The sequence below is a fragment of the Rhamphochromis longiceps genome, linkage group LG9 (assembly GCF_057381845.1).
Source record: "Rhamphochromis longiceps isolate RC_006_pf linkage group LG9, R_longiceps_female_GT1.1, whole genome shotgun sequence".
NCBI classification, from domain to species: domain Eukaryota; kingdom Metazoa; phylum Chordata; class Actinopteri; order Cichliformes; family Cichlidae; genus Rhamphochromis; species Rhamphochromis longiceps.
The window spans coordinates 19507003-19528659 of record NC_140565.1 but is presented as its reverse complement, the minus strand read 5'-3'; the positions used below and the strand labels follow the sequence as shown (position 1 = coordinate 19528659).

At 40.4% G+C, this 21657-nt stretch overlaps 1 protein-coding gene across 2 annotated transcripts in view; it reads left to right on the top strand.

Moving 5' to 3' along the window:
* The window catches only part of lg9h8orf34 (linkage group 9 C8orf34 homolog), a 73128-nt gene extending 57229 nt beyond the window's left edge, over nt 1-15899 (top strand). The window contains exons 12-15 of one of the 2 annotated variants that reach the window (XM_085418651.1): nt 5219-5709; nt 8477-8573; nt 12278-12316; nt 13108-15899. In XM_085418651.1, the coding sequence (XP_085274777.1) occupies nt 5219-5709; nt 8477-8573; nt 12278-12316; nt 13108-13115 (635 nt within the window). In that variant the 3' untranslated portion in view covers nt 13116-15899. The remainder of the gene's footprint in view (nt 1-5218; nt 5710-8476; nt 8574-12277; nt 12317-13107) is intronic. The other variant, XM_085418652.1, reaches the window with a different exon arrangement.
* The last annotated feature ends 5758 nt before the right edge of the window (nt 15900-21657 follow it).

Sequence of the window (21657 nt, the reverse complement as noted above, 5' to 3'; positions counted from 1 at the left end):
TAGTGTATGTATCCAGTTAGTGCTCACTGAGATTCTCAGTCAGCCAGGTCATCGTAGTCTAAGTAGCTTGGAAAAAAAAGCGTCTGGACTTCTTTAAGTTTCTTGAAGACAACTTTTGGAGAGTCCAAGATTTTAAGCCCTATGGGGGTGTCCCCCAAGAGGGTCATAGACCCCCTATTTCGAAGATGCCTGTGTTCACATATTGCACAGAAAAGAAGTAATGATGTCGATTGTGAACAACCATCTTTGAACAGAGGACGACGGCTTACAACACCAACTGTCTCCCATCTATAATCCAGTTTTGAGATCCCTTCCCAGAAGCCTTAACGCCCACTCACATCCTGGGCCATTTGACCTCAGTAAATCACATAGGGTGGGGCCAGGTTTCACAGTGACTGATTGTGACGCACACCCGTTGTCACACCTTGGCTCGTGTGATTAGGTAGAGGATTGATTGGGGGTCCATAACCCTCTTGGGGACATTCCCATAGGGCTTAAAATCTGGGACTCTTTTTTTTTTTTCACACAGTTGCGCAAGAGTACATTTTGGAAATATTGCAGAGACAGAGGTTTTTGGACAGTTTTGGACAGTTTTTGTTTGTAATGTTGCGTCTGTACACCACCACGGGGTATTTTAATTCAAACAATCAATATATGATTGAATTGCAGACTTTCCGTTTTACTCTAATTCAACAGATTTAACAAAAGCATTGGATTAATCATTTAGAAATTACACAGTCACCCATTTTAAGAAGTTCAAAGGCAATTGGACAAACTAGCATCATTTTTACGGTTTACAGTTGCGTTATGGTTGCTGCTTGCTTGTGGGTCCCTCTGCCCCCAGTTTTGTATTTAATAGCTGAAAAGCTATGCTCTGTTGGGTTGAGATCAGGTCAGTGACTTGGCTGTTGAAGAATATCCAATTTCCTTGTCTTAAGAAACTCTTGGGCTGCTTTTGTAGTACGATTCAGGCCATTATCCATTTGCACTGTGAATCGCTCTTCAATGACTTTTGCAGAATTTGGCTGAATCGCAGCAGAGAGCGTAGCCCCATACACTTAACAATTCATCCTGCTACTTCTATCAGCAGTCACATCATCAATAAACACGAGTGGCTCGGTTCTGCTGGCAGCCATACATGACCATGCTACAATACTGGCTCCACCATGTTTGACGGATGATGTGGTATGCTTCAGGTCATGAGCTGTTTCTCTCCTTTGCCACACTTTTCTCTTCCCATCATTGTAGTGCAAGTTAATCTCAGTTTGGAGGCATTTTTTTCCCCCTAAAACTGTCCAGGCTCTTTTCGATGTTTTTCTGTTCTTGATTGTGACCAGTGGTCTGCACCATACTGTAAACCCTCTGTATTTACATTAATGAAAGCATCTCTTGCTTATAGACTTGAAATTTAAATGATACACCTACTTCCTCAAGAGTGTTTTTGACTTGGCTATATGTCTTTAGCCGTTTCATCTTCTGTGGTCTACCTGGTATTTTAGTATTGCTGAGCCTGATTGCTGATATGTCCACTTCTAAAGTTTTAATATTTAAGGTTTATCAGCCTAATACTGACCTCCTTTACTTGCATCAACATCTCTTTGGGCCCCATATTGAGAGTTTGTGCGAATAACTAGTTCAAAAATGTAAGCTCAACACGAAATCAAGTTCAGATCATTTATTTGCCTAAATTTAGTTTTGGGCCTCTGAAAATGAGGGTCTATGTATAAAAATGTCTGTAATACCTAAGTAGTTAATGTATTAGCACACTTCAAGTGTATAAGTATACATAATTTTGTCGATTCGTGCAAAGATAATCCCGCTCAGTTATTACCTTGAAGTGTGCAGATGTGTATTTATATGCAGACACCCTTTCCTCTGTCTGTATTTTCTTCTGAACTTGCTGTGTTTGGGGCATTTTTTGGCGGCAGTGGTTTCATTGCCCTCCAGTCATGAAACATGCACTCCATCGGCGTTTGGCCCTTTCTCTTGAGCTGGTGCAGAGGTGTGACTGTTTTTATTTGAACAAAACCACCCTGAAACAATCAGGAAACAATCCCTCATCTTCCTGATTCACCGCTTTGCCTTTCAGTCCTTAGCTTGCTTGACCACATTTGCTCCCTCACTCTCGCTTGTTTGAGGCCAGGGAGGGGCCCGAGTCTGAAAGCTGTGTTTATATAATACCTATAACCTCCTCATCCGTTGTACAAAACATCGCAAACTGCTCAATTCATCAGTGACAAAGGCTTTTGTAAAAGAAAATTTCCCCCATTTAGAGCCAGGGATATCTCGTCAGAGTAAAAGTAAATAATCCCAAGAATTTTTCCAAGACCGCGTTGCCAACTTTTAATTTTACTTCCATTCACACCGTGTGAGGAATGTGCATTTCTTTCACATTATTTGTACGTTATCAATCCAAGGACTAAAGGGTAGCGTTTTAATTTCGTCAAGCAAACAGTATATTGTATACTTGTAAGCCTGCTGACAAATGACATGTCTTTAGCGAACTTGTTTATTTTCAGTGGAAGGATCCAATAAAGATTTCATGAGTTCTGAATGGTCGTATAGCGTGCTAGGGCCTTGTACTCGCTCACCACATGCAACTGCTTTTGGATCAAAGACTTTAATAGATCTGTTTCTATTTCTTCTTGTTTTCTTTCTGTCCCCCTCTGTCTCATTTTCTACCCTCTTTTCCCTGTTGTTGTTACTTGCGTTTGGGTTCAAACTCAAGGTTCATAGTATATGAATTTTGATGGCATGTCTCTTTATATCAGTGTCACTGAGATATGTTAAAGTATTCCTGTGTTTAACAAAGTCAGTTTAAAATTAAAACTGCCTTTCATAGGCTACTCTTTACTGTTAGGTAGCTGGAGTCGAATGTCCATTTCTGTGTGTGTCGGTGTGTGTGGTGGTGGGGGGGTATTTAGAGCAAAGACATGTGGTGTTTATCATTATACTGGTAAATACCTCAAGATGAAAATATAAGCTTTATGGGAACTACGGAATACATCCTGTTTACAGCTTTTTAAAATAATATCAGCCATCAGTGTGGGTGGACATAGTGTGTGGGTGATTAAGGACTTAAAGCGGGAAATCATTATATCCTGTACTTTACTTTGCACGTTTGTATTATTTATTTCACTGTAGTCTAAAGGTATTCACTTATTTATCCTTTGGTGTTATGGTCAAGATCCAGCTGTGGAGGTTAGCACATGGTTACAGTGCATACAGCAGTGTTGCCACTGCCAAAAGCTGATGTCAAGACCTGCCTTGAACAGCACGCACGGTTGAGTGTTTACCGTAATTTGATTGCTTCGTCCTCAGCAGTGACCAAGCTACTCTCAACTCCACAGATGTCTTTCAATATTAGCCTCTGAGGCTGCCACCTTCTCCTCTCCCCGTCTCACTTCCTCCTTCATCCATTTCAGCTTTCGCGTTTTGGCCCATTAATAAAATTTGCCAATTTCTGCCCATTAGTTGTTACTAATGTGTAGAATGTGTTGAGATTCATCTGACCAGGCAAACTTTTTCGAATCTTTTTTGTCAGATTTCTAGTCCATGCGAAATATAGCCTCAGTTTCATGCTCTTAGCTGACATGGGTGGTCTTCTGCTGCTGTAGCCCAACTACTTTAAGGCTAAATTTGATGTGTATTCAGAGAGATTTTATATGTTGGTTGTAATGTGGGGTTATTTGAGTTACTGTTGCCTTCCTAAGAGCTTTAATAGTCTGGCCATTCTCTCTTGACCTCTGACATTAGACTGAGACTGCTGCTCACTGAATATATTCTTTTTTTCACGGCACTCTATGTAAACTCGAGAGAGTTTCAGTTTCTGAAATACTTAGACCAGCACATCTGGCACCAACAGCCAAACCAGGTTCAAAGCCACTTAAATCAGCTTTCTTTCCAATGCTGATGCTCAGTGTGAATGCCAACAGCTTGTCTTTACCATCTCTACATGCCTCAATGCATTGAATTGTTACTATGCAATTGGCTGATGAGACAGCTGCAGTATAAGAAACTGAACATGTGTACCTAATGAAGTGTCCTCCGAGTGTGTGTTGGCATTCAGGCAGTAAAACTCTGAGGACCCGCTGCTCTTATAATTTAGAAATTATTACGTCTGTAAAGTTTAACGGTTCACAGACACACACACATAACATCACGCAGGACACAAGTTAGTGAACACATAAAACCAACAACAAGCAGCATATGTTCAGCATTGTGTCTCAAATGAAGGTTTACTTCTATGCACGCTGAGCTGCTTAAGCACATAAACAGCAATCCACTCAGGCATGTCAAATAATTATATGCATTTGATCCCCAAAGGATTTTGTGCAGCACTGTCTGATTTTAAATAAACAGAATCTTCCGGAGTAATGTCCAAAAGCTAAATTTAGGATAGCATTACAGGCATTTTCTGTTTGCATACTAAATGGATATTTGTCAGTGAATAGAAGCACATGTTTCATGTTTTCTGCAAATGTTGTTTGTAAAACCCAGGAAAGCTGAAATTTGCTCAAAAACATGGAAGTTTGAGTTTGTGAAATAATTGTTGCTTGCTCTTGTTATTTATCTAACGTCACACATACAGTTTTCCAGAAGTACCCTCTACCTCGAGTGAGTCATTCCTCTAAATCATGCCTCTTAAATGATAACTCCCAGTTTGTTGAATCCCGATTGCCAAGATCTGGAACGAAAGCAGAAAACATGGAAAAAATGACCCAGATGTTGATCACAGAAGTTGGCAGCGTCGCGTTTTTTTTATAAACAAAAATGTTTTCGAGACTACCAGAGCAGCAGCCTAATGTGTTTTTGTCAGGAAGAAGGGAAGAAATACAGCCATGCTGCACTTACTGTATCAACTTGGGACATTTTCTGACAGAGGAAGCTGGATTCACCACAGTTTATAAGGTCTATAAATATTGTCATCATTGCCGAGAAAAGGGATTAACCCAAGCAGTCTCGCCCACAGTAAAGTTTGTGAATCATTAGTCAAATCAGTCGATGAATAAAACTCAAAGTAAGCCTGCTGGTATGTTAAAAGTTCCTTTTCCAGAGTTATTTGGGAGAGTTATCTTAAAAATTATTATGGGCATTTTCGTGGCTTTAAATAAAGTCAATTTTATTTCAATGTGTGTGTATACCATAGGATTTAAATAGGAAATTTACTCCTTAAGCGTTTGGATACTGACTTGGATTATTGCCTTTCTTTCTCCAGAGGTTGAGAAGGACCTGGCAAAGCTGGCAGAAGTGGGAAAGATGACCACCCGAAGCTCCAATAATCCACATAGCAGCCTATACCACACCCCAGTGCGCCACAGAACTCTACCTGACACACTTCCCCTCCCCAGCCTCGTGTCCAGGCCCCAGTCTCCAGCTGGTAGCCTTACGGGGAAGTCTTGTGGTGTGGGCCTCCCCTTGCTTAGCCCCAAGACCACGACCCTCACCATGGGTAGGACTCAGTCTCCTAGCAACCCTGGGAGCAGGACTCAAACCCCCAGAACACCCAGCAGGCCCATAACCCCAAATAGTTTGCTGACACGCTCCACCTTTAACTCCGGCTCTTATAAAGAGGTGACCTTCAGGAGGTCGCGGAGCCGCCCTGTTACACCCACAAGTCAGCCAATACTTACCCGACCGCTGCTCACCCCTCCAGGGCTAAGCAGCACAGATACCCTTGGTGCCAGCCTACGGGCCTATCTGTCTGAGGTAAGACCCCACACTGAAACTTTTGTTTTTTACAAGTCATGCAAGCACTTAATGAGACATGTAGTTCTACATGTTATATTTCACATTGCAAGGATAAAACTGTCATAAAAATTGGGTCATGGTCTGAAAAGGTTTTAGCATCTTGAGAGTGAACTTGTGTGCTGAAAGCCAAAAAAGTAAAGCCGGGCACTGAAGCTGAGAGCCTTTCCTCAGAAAGAAATATGAGCGAGATCACCAGGAGCACAAAATATTACACGTGCAAATCCTTTGCGGGCACACACCACTTCGTGTGGGGTTTAGCAGAAAGTCGTGGAGGTCTGTACAGTAGGATGTCACTTCACTGTGGAAAAATGAGTCTGGCATAAAAGGGGAACTTTCATTGGGATTTCTTTCTTATATTCCTTTCATGATCTACTTAACAGCAGGACTGTTAAATATGAGCCTTTTTTTGAAGGTTTTATTAATGGTGGGGCAGGAATTTTACAATGCCTTTGTGTAATCTGACAGTTATGCCAGTTGACACCTAGTCACATTATCCAAAACACTACTGCACCCAGTCGGCTTTTATTAAGGCCACCTGGTCCCAGGTAGAAGAACTGAAGCCTTAAAGTGAGGCCAGGTTCCAGAGTGAGAGAATCTTTAACCTCTTAAAAGAGAAAACAACGGATATAAATGCTAGCTTTCTTGTGTTTTCTTTAATTGGTATTCAGGAATAGTTCTCTAGGCTTCTTGAAGGACATTCAAAGCTCTTTTTTGGATGTTTGCTATCTTTCTATTTTATTTTTTTGTCAAAATGATGGTAAATGGCCTGTATTTACCATTACCATCCTGTAGTATGCTTTACTGGTCCCTAAGGACCCCAAAGCGCTTTACACATCCAGTCATCCACCCATTCACACACACATTCACACACTAGTGATGGCAAGCTACATTGTAGCCACAGCCACCCTGGGGCGCACTGACAGAGTCGAGGCTGCCGGACACTGGCGCCACCAGGCCCTCTGACCACCACCAGTAGGCAACGGGTGAAGTGTCTTGCCCAAGGACACAACGACCGAGACTGTCGAGACCGAGACTGTCCAACCAGATCGGAAGGTTGCCGGGGCTCGAACCGGCAACCTTCCGATTACTAGGCGAACTCCCAACTCTTGAGCCACGATCGCCCCTGATGATGCAACACTGCTTTAATAATGTTAAATTCTGGCTCTGGGGAGGCCAATCCAGGACTGCTAGGGTTTCACTGTTTGTTTTTTTGTTTGTTTTTTCATCTAGGTATGCTTTTACTGCATTGCTGGTGTGTTTAAAATTGTCTGCTTTCATAATTGGATCAACTTTGCCAAGGTCCCTCGCAGTCACCAACCACTGCAGAGCCTCCAATGTGTTTCACAGATAGGATGTAAACATTCACCATTGTACCTCTCTCCTAAAGTCCTCCGTACATATAGATGATGATTTGAACCAAAAATGCCAAATTTTATTCATGAACCCTTTAAGACCTACCATAGACCCAAGTCCGCCAGAGCTTATATTATATTTTTACATGCTGTAGTGCCATTTTTGGGAGCATTTCAAGTTGCTATACATAAATACAACCATTATAGCCCAAATTTTAATAATATGTATGCATTAAGTGCATAGTAATTACATAAATTGCAAAAAAGTGCAATAAACTACAAAAAAATTGAAAATCGTTTTTGTTTTTTTAACATATATTTCTAGTTAGAGAAATTTAACTCACAAGACCTCTTGCTACTGATTTTCAGTCCAGATCTTGTGTAACTTGAGTACCCCAGCCATTGTTTCCCCTCTTTAAGAATGGTTCTTAACAGCCGCTCTTCCACTGAGACCATTTCTGAGGAGACTTTAGTGAACAGTAGATGGATCAACTGATGGGCCAGAAGCAGTTTTTGGGTCCTGTGTCAGGTCTTTTCTGTCTCTTCCCCCCCCCTGTTTTTGTTACTTCTAAGGGGTACAACACTGATTCATCCCTTGAGGGGGCTTCAATGACCTATTAATATAGGTCAGTGACTTAACAACCAAGAGTAAACATTCCTCTGAAAATGGTTTGGTACAAGGACTGGACTGAAGGAAGTGAAAAAGCAGCCAATTTCCAAAGAAAACTTTGAAAGACCTTCAGGAATGCTCGACAACTATGGCTCTTTAAAACTGGAGAGAAAGTCTGGCTCCTTAGAAGCAAAATATGAAGACATAAGCAGTGGCTTCTTGGATATAAAGTATATATTTCACCGTATATGTGTGCTCATTATGGTAAATGGTAAATGGCCTGTATTTGTATAGCGCTTTACTAGTCCCTAAGGACCCCAAAGCGCTTCACACTACATTCAGTCATTCACCCATTCACACACACATTCACACACACATTCACACACTGGTGATGGCAAGCTACATTGTAGCTACAGCTGCCATGGGACGCACTGACACAGTTCTTGGTATTCAACTAGTTTTGTACATTTTTATTTCTTGACTTTTGCACTTTTTGATGGGTTAGGGTTCCAAATGTTCAGTATTGAATACAATTATGAATACATAGTCATTAATACAATGACAACCATAAGCCGGTTGAAGATTTGTTTCCATTTTCAGTTTGTTTAAGAGTTCAGATTTGCTAAACGGACAGGCTGGCCTAGATTGTCTTTCCTAATCTTGTTTTCCCATTTCTCTTTTGTTCTGTCCATCTATCTGCAGAGTATATATTTTACCATCCTCTATTATTTCTCTTCTATTATGATCTGTTTTTCCATTTCAGGATGAGTTTTACCAGCAGTTACAGGCCATCAGACAGCCTTGGCATATTCCTAGTGACACAGACAGTGACATCCTGGACCCTCCAGAACAGGATAAAAGTGAGTTACTTTTCTTGCTCTACCTTTCTTCTTTCTTTTTTCCCCTCATGCAGGCGAGACCAAACATCCACAGTGCATCTCAGTTACTGGGAGTTTTTTAGAAGCTTTCATTTGCACCGTTTACAAATCTGGACCTCTAATGTTTTTACCTTTCCACTGACTTTTTTTTTTCTTTTTTCTTTGTGAGACGTGACGTTCATTTCATCACTGCACAGTCACTTTACCACAATGATTAACTGTTGGATTAAACTGGCAATAGAAACATATTCCTTGTAAAATTCTGCAACGGAGCAAAACGGCTGACTCATGCTAATTTCCATATTTCATCACTGGGTGAAATCCTGGAGAGGTTCTGAAAGGGTGGGATGTTGTCATGTACAATTTCCTTTCCTGGCACCTGTAGGAAATATATCTTTATCAAAATCCAACACATAGATGTGTAGGGTTTTTTTTGTTTTTTTTTGCTTAAAAAGTCATAAATCGAGTCAAAGTAATGGCCTGGCTTGGATGCGGTGCAGAGTAACACACTCTGGCTTTGAACATGGCAGAATTAAATCAGACCTCCTTGAAAGTTCTGGTCCATAAATCAAATGAGTGCATGTGGTGGTATGGTCTGATAATCACATGCTCGCCGGAGTGAAACTAAGTACTTTTCAATTCACTGTGATCCGCTAAGAAACTGTCAGATTTATACTGCCTTATGACTGATTAACATATGGATAAATGTCTTAGGTCCTGAGAGACTTTTAAGTTATTGCAGCTGCATTAAATGACAAATCAGTCATGTAAACATTACATATTCCTGCAGGTCTGCTGTATCAGAAATATAAATGGACTGGACTGAAATGCTTCAAATGTTATAACAGCCTTATCAGTAGAAGACTTTATTTTTGGCTGCGCAATTATTCCCAAGGGGTCACCACAGCGGGTAGCCCTGCATTTTTGATTTGATGCCCTTCCTGAAGTAACCGCAAATGGATTTGGGACCTTTAAGTTGGGCTATACTATAAAGCCACTCAGTAAGACATTCTGATACTTATTCCAATACAGGCACTGACATAAGGCGACACGGTCAAGACAAAATCAGTAGGGTTTATGTCACTGAGAGCATGAATATGCTCTCTGAAGATTTCCTAACAGCGCATGAAACGAACAAATAAATGAGTAAATCATGAAATATCCCATGCAAACTGAGAGATTCATCCTCTGGGGAAACATGAATATGCCCAGTATATTTAAAGCATTATGATAAATTCTCCTTGGATCATTAAAAATCAGACAAAATTCGATGAAATCTTTTCCTTTTGGGCCATCCAACATGTTTCCACAATTACAACCTGATCAAGTGCTCAAACCAAATCTCACGCTATCCTTTGTTGTATTTGTCAAAGCTTCTTGAAGTGGACCAATGTGCTGGATGTACAGAGCGCTGCAGACCAACACTGGCACGCTGAGGTCCTGTGACTGCTTAAATGAGTTAAATGATAAAAGACAACGCTCTGAAAATAACTAAGCCCTGTTTTCTCAGCAAACAAAGAATCATCAGCTACACAAAGTGAAAATTAAGTGCATGTGGGACTTAAAAAGACCGCTTTCATTGATGCTATGAAACAAGAATTCCAGTCAAACAAAAGATCAAGCAGGCGAATGGTTGTCACATGGAAATATAACTCTTCTGACAAGTTCCTCTAGAGGGCCGTTGTTTTGCCAAATGTGTATCTTGCACAATAAATGGATGGATTTTCCTAATAGCCCCTGGGGGTCTGCTCTAAGTCTTGGCAGTAGTAATGGCAATGCTGAGAAAGGATATGAACCGCATATTGAATTAGACGTGGCTCAGACAGGGGAGAGGGAGACTGACAGAGAAAAAGAGCCACAAGACGTGACAAAGCACTTTCTGGCGTGAGAGAGGACCCACTGGGACTGTTCACTGAAATCTGGTTTGTGTGCATTTGCGTATGTGCATGTGAGCGATTGTATTAGTCAGTGCAAGGCATTAAAATTGTTTTCAGAGAGCACTTTTGCGCTCTTTATCCAATTTTTTTTTCCTGGGAATTTTTTGACCTATGAAATAATACTGTTAAACAGCAGCTGCACTGACAGCTAAATATGCGATTGGGGAAAAAAAGATTTTTTAAAATCACAGCCTATAAACAAAGCAAGAGGCAAAGCAAACTTCTAATGTTTGCTTATTTAGGAATTGCTTCAAATCATTTTCAAATAAAAACAAATTGAAGTGCTCTCATTGTATGTGTTTTTCAATATGGGGTGCATGTCACTGGATCTAAATAGTTTACATACATGGAGACATAGTCAGTGATCTTCATTTACATATATAAAACAACATGCATCTCCTTAGTATAGCTCATTATGCTTTCTATCTTGCTGCTCTTAAATCTGAAACTGCAGCTGGCTACTTTGGGTTAAAATCCATCCATTTTCTTCTGCCTATCGGGTTCAGCATCACAAAGTGCCTAGAATCTAATCCCAGCTGTTACATGCAGGGTGCACCCTGGACAAGTCACCAGTTTAGAACAGAGCTAACAGACTGAAGCAAACTCCACACAGAAAGGCTTCCCTACGCTGTGTTCACTGCATCATTCCATGTTTGGCACTGATCACCACCTGCACTCATGTATATATCATGTATATATCTATCTACTTAGCACTTTTAATTCTTATTCTCATTTTTATTTTCATGTCCATTTAAGCTTAATTTATAACAGTATTTATAACAGTATGTTTGCACTGAAGCACCGCAGCAATTTCCTAATGTTGTAAACCCGCTCAACATTTGGCAATAAAACCCTTTCTGATTCTGATTCAGGTTAAAGTCTCTGTCTGCTAACACGGCTAAAGCTAAATTGGGTCCTGTCATTTTGGCTGTTTGTGTGCAAAATCTGACACATGAAAAATATTAGTAAGCAAGGGTTTTACCTCTTATTTTCATTCTTTGTACTAAGCAAAAATAGCTGTCGGCTAGAGTTTGACAGGTTTAGTGTAAAGCTATAGTTAAAGTTTTAGACTACGAGAGTTTGCATGATCATAAAAAAAACTGAAAAGTCATAAAATTTGCAGAGAAGCCAGGAGAAGTATTGGAAAACGAAATAAAGCTAGACAGGTGGAAAAAAGCATGGATATTTTTCTTACGTTTTGTTATAGGGTAGTGTCAGGCCATGAACTTAGTTGCAGCTTGCACTTTGACAATATATAAATTTGTGCAATACCAGTAAAATTCTGATTTTCTTGCATGTGTATAATTTTGAATATAGATTACTATAGTAATATAATATAGAATATAGTAATTTTGAATAGAGATTACTTTAGAAACTCTATCCGAGTGGTTAGTCCTAGACTAAAAGAATAAAAATCAGAGAGGATCTCTGCTGAAAAAGGTTTTTAGTCCAAGGCTAGACTTACTTAACCCAAGCCTGTGAAACCGAGTCTACATGTGTGTGTAGTGTAGTGCAGTAAATGGTGCTAAATGAGCTCAGCACTAATACGCCAACCTCACTGCCAGCCTAGTGCTTAATGTGACACCTACTATGGGTCAGTCATTGTATAAAAAGATATTTCAAACGAACCATGCTAATACTTTTTTTTTGTCAAAGCCACAAATGCCTATAAACGTTTATTGTATTGCATTACTGTAACTTCAAATAAGAGCCGTCGTCCTGCGTGACATTTATTCGTTTCTTTCACAGGTGGTTCACGAGACGCCAATAAGAGATCCGTGTTTTCAGGTGAGAATCTGAACAGGTAGATGTTTTAACCTTAAGAGACAGTCTCTAATGTGTTGCATAATTTTGCCACCGCCTGCAAACTATGTCAAGAGTTCTGCTGCTGTAAGTAACTGCTTCAAACTGAGAGAGCCTCAGCGTCTGTCAGTGAGCTCATGTTTAGAGCCACATTATGTTTCCCAAACAACTACCAATGGGCGAGTTGGTAGCCTCCACCTTCATTTACGGTCCATTCAGTTACAGTCACAGGCTAAATGGAGGGCACAGCGGCTCTCAAATGCGATTGGCGGAGGCTGCCTGTGTGTGGAGACGCTGTTGCCCAATTCCATTAAGTCACTTGGGTTGTGAGTTTACACGCAGCAGACAGCGTCAAGTCACAGCGTCAACATTTGGGAGAAGGAGAAAGTCTGTCTGGTTTGAGGTTGTCTGCGGTTCTCCTTCTTGTGGCTCCGGAGGTGCCCACAGCTCCCAGTGTCAGTGTGCCAGTCTGGAGGCAGATCTGAGAACAGGCTGCTGCTGCTGCTTGGCTATCAGAGAGGCCAGAGCATTGCCACAGCAACCAAACTCAAAGCTCACCGCTCTCCCACAACTCTTCTATATTGTGAAATATGGTCACTGGAACCTCCACTGGGCAACACTAAGTCTAATTTTCCACCTCATGTTTGTCCATGACATGCTCAAATATTAAACGGCTGTTTCAAAGTAATTGCCCCAGTTATTATTCTTATTAGCGGTTAAATGTGTCTGATTTTGGTTTCTAGGAGACTGATGTTTTTGTCTTTCATTTTTCACAGGCCTATAGTGACGGAGACCAGAGACATTGATCCAATCAAACTATTATGCAAACCGCTGGACATTTTGAATATGTGAATACACAGACAATTATTTTTATAATTCATAGATAGGAAAGAAAAAGATTGTATACTTTTTCACAGATATTTCATACACATTGTACTGTAACTGTACGATAAAAATGTGAAAATATGACTTGAGAGTATGAAATATGCCATTTATTTTTGTTTGCTCTATAGCATGCTACTGAAATTCTACATGGAGTCCAGCAAACAGATGCATTTTGTTGTCGGTAGACTTTTTCTAGGCCTGTGGCATATTCACACTGTCAAGGCAGCACACCTATGTTAGGATAGTGTTTATTAAATGCACTGGTGAAAGATTTTGTGTGGGGTTTTTTTAAAGATACGCAAGTTCTGAAGGGTATCCGTGGAATGCTGTTATATTGATTTGGTGCACTTGTTCTATTTTCTACCCCAGTGTAACACACCTTGTTCTGCTATTTTTATTTAGCGCTTTCTGAATTTCAACCTGGGAGGGGGGAAAAGCACTGAAAGAGGAGTTTTTACCCCCTAAAGCTCGAGGCAGTTTTGTTCAAAAAATTTCCCCAGAAATAAGCCAAAATGAAAAGAAACAAAAAGAACTTGGCCTCAACGGATGAGGCGCTTGGGAGAATTTTGTAATACAACACGCCTCATTGTCCCCATCATCAGGTTGAACGAGTTCTTATAAACTCCAGGAAAGAATTTTAGTTTTACTCCTTCCAAATCAATCCTTAAACAAAAAAGAAAAAAGGAGAGTACACACATCCTCGTAGTGAGTCATTAAACTCTTATGATACTTAAACGGTCCTAAAAATTCCACCAAATATGAGTCCACAGAAATGAAGGATAACATCCACTATATTCATAGCCGTACTTTGCGTACTTTTTGTGTGCCATGCATGACAACCTTTGAAAAGTTGGGCCAGATGCAGCCTGTTCCTTGTGCAAGGACCTCCAGTGGTGCATAGAGATTAACTCTAAACCTAACGTGTAATAATGAAGTCCTGGTTTAATCCAGTCTTTCCCCCATCTTTTCCCCAGCGTTTAACTTTGCGTCTCTTACGTACATGGAGGTTCTGCACAGAGACGTGACCTTTTACCGCGCTGCCTCTTGTGTTTGCCTGGGCACTTGTTAGTTAAACTGTGGCTGTCTGAGAGTAACACAGACAACGTCAGCTCCAGAGACAGGCGCACCACGGACACAGCCTTCAGTCTGACAGTCTGATCCCTTCACTCAAACCCCACTGAGTTTTGCGGTAAGGTACGCCGAGCAATGCCAGCTTTCGAGTCTGTCCCTCGGGATGTGGTTGCAAACTACTCAGATCTCCAGCCTCATTTCACAACGGCTGATTCCTGTAAAAAGGATGTGTAAGAAGACTAATCACTTCAAAACTCCCATCCTGTAAAACATGGCATGTGAATTAATGCCCCGCACATTCTAGCACATTGTGTGCTCTTTGGAAAGAGGATGTGGTTTCTCGCAGATCTGTGGAAAAATTTCAGGACATGGCATAATTAACTCACAGTGGTGCCTTGATATAATCTTTATAACACCATAAACAATATTTTCCTAACAGAGAAGGGAAATGTATCGCTTTGTGTATTTCAATTTTCGTATTTCATATTCCATTTTCCCTATGTTGGAAAAACATTCGGGAATGTGACTGCTGTCTGTTCTTGTTCCACTGATCGCAGGCATGTTAGCTCCGTTTATACTATCAATATTTTCTCTTGAGTTCATGTGTCTCCTCCAGGCTTTCATGTTTTGTGTCAGCCAAATTTCAAGGCATGAGGAGTTCTGGAAAAAGGCAAGACACTCTGAGAGATGAGGACTTCAATTACTGCCACAGATGTCGCACAAAATAAGCACTCTGATCCTTTCTCCTCTGCTTTTTGTGTTTGCCAATGTCTCTGTACATAAAATTACCCACACCCTCGCGCTGCGTAGTATCATATTTCAGATTGTAGCTATATGATATTATGCTTACCGCAAAGATGATTGTGATTGTCAGTTTTATGCCGCACAATCAGAGAGAGATCAAATTGCTTATCGTTAATACTTCTCTGCGGAATATGAAACCCTCAGCATCTTCTTAAAGTGTGCATATTGTGCAGGCTTTATACGTCAGGTCCAAAGCAACTGTAAGGGCCACCCAGGCATAGCAACAGCCACCGCTGTACTTACCGTGAGATCCAGACCACCATCAATGGTCAGCAGGCTGACCCATGTCCTAATTTACAACTGAACAGACTGGGAATTATCTTGACGTACAGCACAAATAAATCTATGGTTGGTGGGAGGTACGCTTTGAAGGCATATAGAGTCATTTGTTGTTTGAAATGTCCCAATATCATGAGAATGTGTGACATGGGGAAAACGATGTGTATAGAAAGACTGGGTATGACTTTTTGTGGACAGTGTGTGTGTGCAGGTTGGTTAAACTGTAAGGCCTTTTGGTGTTATGAGAAAGGAAACCAGTGTTTAATTCCTGTTTGTGAAATGTTCTAATTACGTTAAATGCTTTTGAGTTTTCCACAGATAAACGTATTATATACTTTTTGAACTTTCACATGAAGAGGACGAAATCTGCATAAGTAGCTAGTACTTCATTCTACACTGCCGCTACACGTGGTAGGCTATAATTATGGAGAAGCTCCATATTAAACCCTTTTTGTGAGGACTCCTCAGCAGAATCACCCGGGGAGGTTTATGTGGGTCCTTTTTATGGTAACTGTAATTTAAAACATAATCATCAATCTGGATTTTGTTTTCTGTGTTCATTGAAGTGAACTGCCTGTTCTCACAGAACTAATAAAAATCAGCCTCCGCTGTTCTTTAACTGTTTACTACTTTGAGTCTGTCATCAGCATGGAAGTGCTGTCATTTGAAGCCGAGGTAGGAGTTTTGGCCCGTTAAAGCAGGCCCAATTCGCTTTGTTTTCTAAAAATTTAGAGCAATAAACTTTCCTAGCTGCAGTAAAAGAAACAATAAGCAATAAAAGACTGCACCCATCATTGTTTGTAGAGCAGAACATGAGTTCACATGTTGTTGACAGGACTTCTGGTTTCTGCACGCACAGCCAGAAGTGTTTTGCACATTGGTGCACTTTTACTACAATACAAACAATGCTGATCTTTGCTGACAAGAGTGACACCCGGTGTGGTCTTCTGCTGCGTCAAGGTTCGACATGCTGTACATTCAGTGATGCTCTTCTGCAGAACATCTCGAAGCAGTCCGGCCGTTCTCCTCTGGCTTTGGGCATCAACAAAGGCATTTTCCCACATAGAACTGCTGCTTTCTGGGTATTTTCTCCTTTTCACACCATTCTCTGTGTAAACTAGGGTGACCAAACATCCTCTTTTTTTTGCACTTGTTGACTTGTAAAAGCCTATATGACATTTTTTAATTTTACCACTCATTAACCGCACAGAGAAGGCATCGTTTAAATATACAAAACTTTTCTTTAAGCAGACAGTATTATTAAAATTCTTCATGACTGGGCTAAGTGTCCTCTTTTTGGAAATCTAAATATGATCACCCTAGAACCCTAGAGATGATGGCTGCTTAGATATTTGCTTGAACATGGGGATGAACAGGTGTACCCAATGACTGTTAAGTATAACACAGATTTAGGTTAAAATTAGTCAATAAACAAAGCTTTATTTATCTTTTTATTTAATGTACATTGTCTTGAGTATTATGTGGCACATTTCTCCCTGAATATAATAGAACAAATGATTAAAAGGTATGAGTAACATTATCTAAATGTTTATATCATTTTTGATTTAAAAGCTGTTTAGAATGTGTACAGGTTCCAAGGAACAACAAGCAATAAGCAACACAAAAAACCACATCATACACATCGGCATTTTTCTTCGCGTGCTTCTAATCAAAGGAATGGTCATTGGCATCTAATTAAATGGTTGACAGACACTAAACCAGCGTCCCCCAACCTTTTTTGCGCCACGGACCGGTTTATGCCCGACAATATTTTCACGGACCGGCCTTTAAGGTGTCGCGGATAAATACAACAAAATAAAACTAGTACCGGTACTGAAAAAAAGAGAATTTATTCATAACACACCTGAAAAGACCCAGGAAAACCGAGTTAACGATAAAAACGATAACAAAATAACGCTGAAAACCGATAAAAACCCTGAAAACTATACATTTCACACCTGAGCCTCAACTCTCGCGGCCCGGTACTAAACGACTCACGGACCGGTACCGGTCCGAGGCCCGGGGGTTGGGGACCGCTGCACTAAACCACGTCTTCGTTTTTCCAAACTGTCTCGAAATACGCTCAAAACAAGGATGTTACTTCAAAATATCATTCTTTATCATTTCATTTGAATAAATATTGTGTATTTGAGTTAACTTAGCTCAGTTCCTCAAACGTTATTAGCTAAAAAAAAAAAGTTTGAAACGTGATTAGCATCAGAAATGAGACAAAGCGACGTTCAAAATGAAGTTTGAAGGTAAGTCCAGCTGAATTATGTGGTTTGGTCGGTTAATTCGTTTGCTTTTATAAATGCTATTTTAAAAAAAAAAGTTTTATACCTCCTGCTTGGCGGTGGGCTAGTCTGTTATTGCGGGGGAATCACATGTCCTTTGATTGTCAGCATGTCCACGTGTGTACGGAACATCTTAAATCACCCCAGTATTTAATTTTCAGCTATTACCCCAGGCAGCAGAATGAAACCGTTGACCATCCTTAGCCCAACAATGTAAACCAGAAGATATCTATCATTGTTGTGTGGATAGTTGAGGCTGTTAGGTTTGGCCGGGCTCCTGGTGCGTTGAAGGACATACAGCCTGTATTAAACAAGTGCGATGTTGTTTCTAGCTCGGCAGTTTTCCTAACGTTTACAGCTGCTCTGCCGTGGCAGATTATTGGCACCCACGCTCAACAGCTACAAATGATAGCAGAGACATTAGTTTAACGAGCTTTTTCTTTTTCTTCCGGTATTGCGATCTTAATTTTAATGATTAACGACATGGAAGTGACTCATCTCCTTTAGTGTGTCTGAAAAAAAAAAAAGAGATCCCTATCAGGATTTGTAAATGCGTGCACGGGTCCACTGGAACAACATGTATTTAATGCTGTTTAAAAGAAAATCCAGATGGACTAGTGAGGGATTACAAAGTGGATGGATAAACAGAAATCCTGTTGTGATCTCTGGCTGAGCGTGAGGCTTTTTCCGTCAAATCTCCATAAGAATCACAGGCTCTGGAGCCCTGAGAGTACCCCTGTAGACTGCTATGGCTGAATTGTGAAACCTCACTATGTGAGAACAGTAGTCTGAGCTGTCATGTCTATATCTCTCCTTTTCTTTCTCGCAGACAAATTTATGATTCTTCTCCCTGACCTTGATGTGGTCAGTATCCAGATGTTTGGAGATCTTTTCAAAAGCTCTGTGTGTGTGTGTGTAGGTGTGTGTGTGTGTGTGTGTGTGTGTGTTACACACTGCCAGGCTTTGTGGTGGGTGAGGCTTAGACCTGGATCAGATGAATCATCCAAACTCAGCGTCTGTCTCTGGGTCAAGGAAATCTTTGTGCTAGCTTTAGTGTTATTAGTCTTTCAAATACAGGGTTAAAATCATGGTGTGATGGTGCACAGTGTGCTGGAAATGTTTGGGGTGGACTGAAATAGAATATCGCCTTCTGTTGTGGTAGTTGACAGTAGATAGCCACCAAAGCTCCCTTAGGCTAAGGAAAATCACCTTCAGTGCCTCGGTTAAATCATACTTGGGTTTCATTTCACTATCATGCTCTCAAACAATCCCTTCTGCTCCTTTCTCTTTTGTGTTTTCATTTACATATAAAGTTGCAGTGAATTTATTGAGCTTGCACATGGTGTTTTTTACTCAAGCTGTGATTTATTACACGTTCTCATGGTGCTTTGTTCTAATTGTCTGCAGGGTACTTTTGCTTTTTTGCGTTTTCTCCCATTAATCCAAACCTTCTGCTTGGGTCGGTGTTTAAAATAACTATTTGGCCAGTGTCAGTATTTTATTTTTCTGGTTGTTTGTTTACTTTTTGGTATGCATTTCCCTTTTTCTTCATTATTCAAGTCCTTTAGGTCTCTGTCACAGTATTTTTTAGCATATTACCACTGCCTTTGGTAAATGTCATCCTGTTTGCAGACAGGCAGATGGCTGACAGATTGGTGCATCGCCACTTGCTACAATAAAAGGTTTCCACGCACCATCTCAGAAAATGTCACGGCATACAAAATTGTGCAATTATAATTCTTTTCAGATACAATGACTCTTGAAGGAATAAAAACAGAAGGGAGTTTGGGGGTCGGACAGGCTGTTTATTATAATTAAAACTTCAATTTTCTTTTTCTTTTTAAATGGAACTCTGTAAGAAGCAGCGAACAAGTCTGAGGAGAAAAGAGCTGAGATTGGTTATCTTAATCCAGATGCTTTGCACTCATGTTTCCATGTCCATATGATACTCCACTGCCAATCCCATACGATCAAAACGATCATCTTGACTGAGATGCTAATTGTATTTGTCTTGAAGTCAAGCCATTGTCATGTTTCTGTGTTCCTTTGCTGATGTGAGGAGATAAATATTTAGGATGTCAGCAGGAGAGATTTTGGGATGAACTGTCAGGTCCATAAATAATGTGGCCTTTTGTATAATGAGAAGTGACTGTTTTTGTAAACTCGAGACCTTTTTTTTAATCACTTTGGACACATCTGCAGCCTGATTTATGTCTACACTCAAAAAAACCAACTGTAAACTGCCGTATGAAAGTTGTATTCTTAAACAATATTTGACGGTCCATTTCCCGTGCAGGAGTATTTATTTTGATTTCTGGAAATTACAGCGTTGGAAGTATTACTCACAGAATATTTTTTGTCTTGGCTCCTTCTCTGATGATTTTTGTAACACTTAAGATCCATGTACTGTAGGGAGTAAGTTATCGGTTGAAATGATACTGAACTTTTTATTTATCGGATGTTCATAAATATTAGTAATATGCATGGTAATATTCTGTCAAAACACATTAATTGCCTTTACTTTCATACTGTTCTGAAAAGCCTGTTGTGAGCCAAGAAAAAATTCCAGGTATTATGTTTGTACATTAGATTAGGATCCCTCATGTGAGGAGTCGCACATCTATTCATTTGCATACATCAATATCTGCATTCAAACTGTAAATGTTGGCCAAGCATGAAGACGGAGGACTTACCCCTGATGTAGTTACACTGGAAGCCCTGACACATCCTGACACATTTGCTATTTTCCTCTGTTGCTGCTGTGTTTCCACATTGAAAATACGCTGCAAATGCAAAAGACAGCTTGACAGAATCATAAAATGGGAAGGAGGCGCAGACCTCCTTGTCCCTTACCGCTGACGGCCTCTACTAAGTGCTCATATACCCAGTCTCATTGCACCTTCATCTTCAGCTGCACATCTGTCAAGCTCTGTTGCATTGTTACAGTGCAATGTTGACACAACTGTCTACAAAGACTTTGTCTGTCCAGATACTTTCTAAAGTACTTAAAACTGCCTTTGTGGTCTCAGGGATCAGATTTTTGCTGTGATGACATGGATAGACATGCTGACTGACTCAGAAGATAAAAAAAACAATATTGGCCGTGCTGTCACAGCTGGTAATCATTTGATTTGGTAATAAGGGCTCTTTTGTAGTGTTCCTGTTATTTTATCAGCTCTCCGTGGAATGATTTCCCATGCAGGAAAAGGGTGGAGCAGGAATAAATGATGCTGCCGGCTGGTCAGATGAGGATTAGCTGCGTGATTAGCTCTGTTCGTAAATTTGTGAACGCCTGACCACAGGAGGACAGAAAATGTCTGTAATAATGCCAAAAAGCTGCACTACACCTGCTGCCTTCGCTCCCCTTTCTTCGTTCCTTTACTTTCAAGCGAGTAGTGAATGATTTACCTTTTTTTTTTTTTTTGCTGTTGTTTTGTTTTAAATTATTTCCTTCTTGTGCATCCAGTGCATTCACACTCATTCATCTGCAATTCAGGGTCACTGGCTTGTAGGTAACAGCAGGACAAATGGCAAAGATTAATTGTCACTAAGTGAGTAACATTGGAAGTGTTTGGTTCTTTGCATTCCCGATCATCAAGATGACGCCGTTTCCCCTCATCAAAGGCTTATCCTGCCAAGAGTCTGATGTCAACTTCCCAGCAATGCAGTGAAAAATGAAATTATTCAGGGGTCATGATACATTAGCTAGGTTTTGCTGAATTGGAACACGATGGACATACTGGAACAGGAACCAGTCACATTTGTTGTGATGAAGTTTGTCATGATTTGCTTTGGATGTTGTTAGTATCAAGATACAAAGAAGATGAATCCCCAGCACGCGGTGAAATTCTGTCTGACTCATAAGTGTTTTTGCTCTGGCGGCACAAAGCGCTTTCCAGTTTCTGGGTTTCAGTTTCATGATTTTGAACAAAGAACGATTTGATGTTCATACCAGCTGTCCCAATGTATTTTTTCATCAAAAGGCAGGCTTAA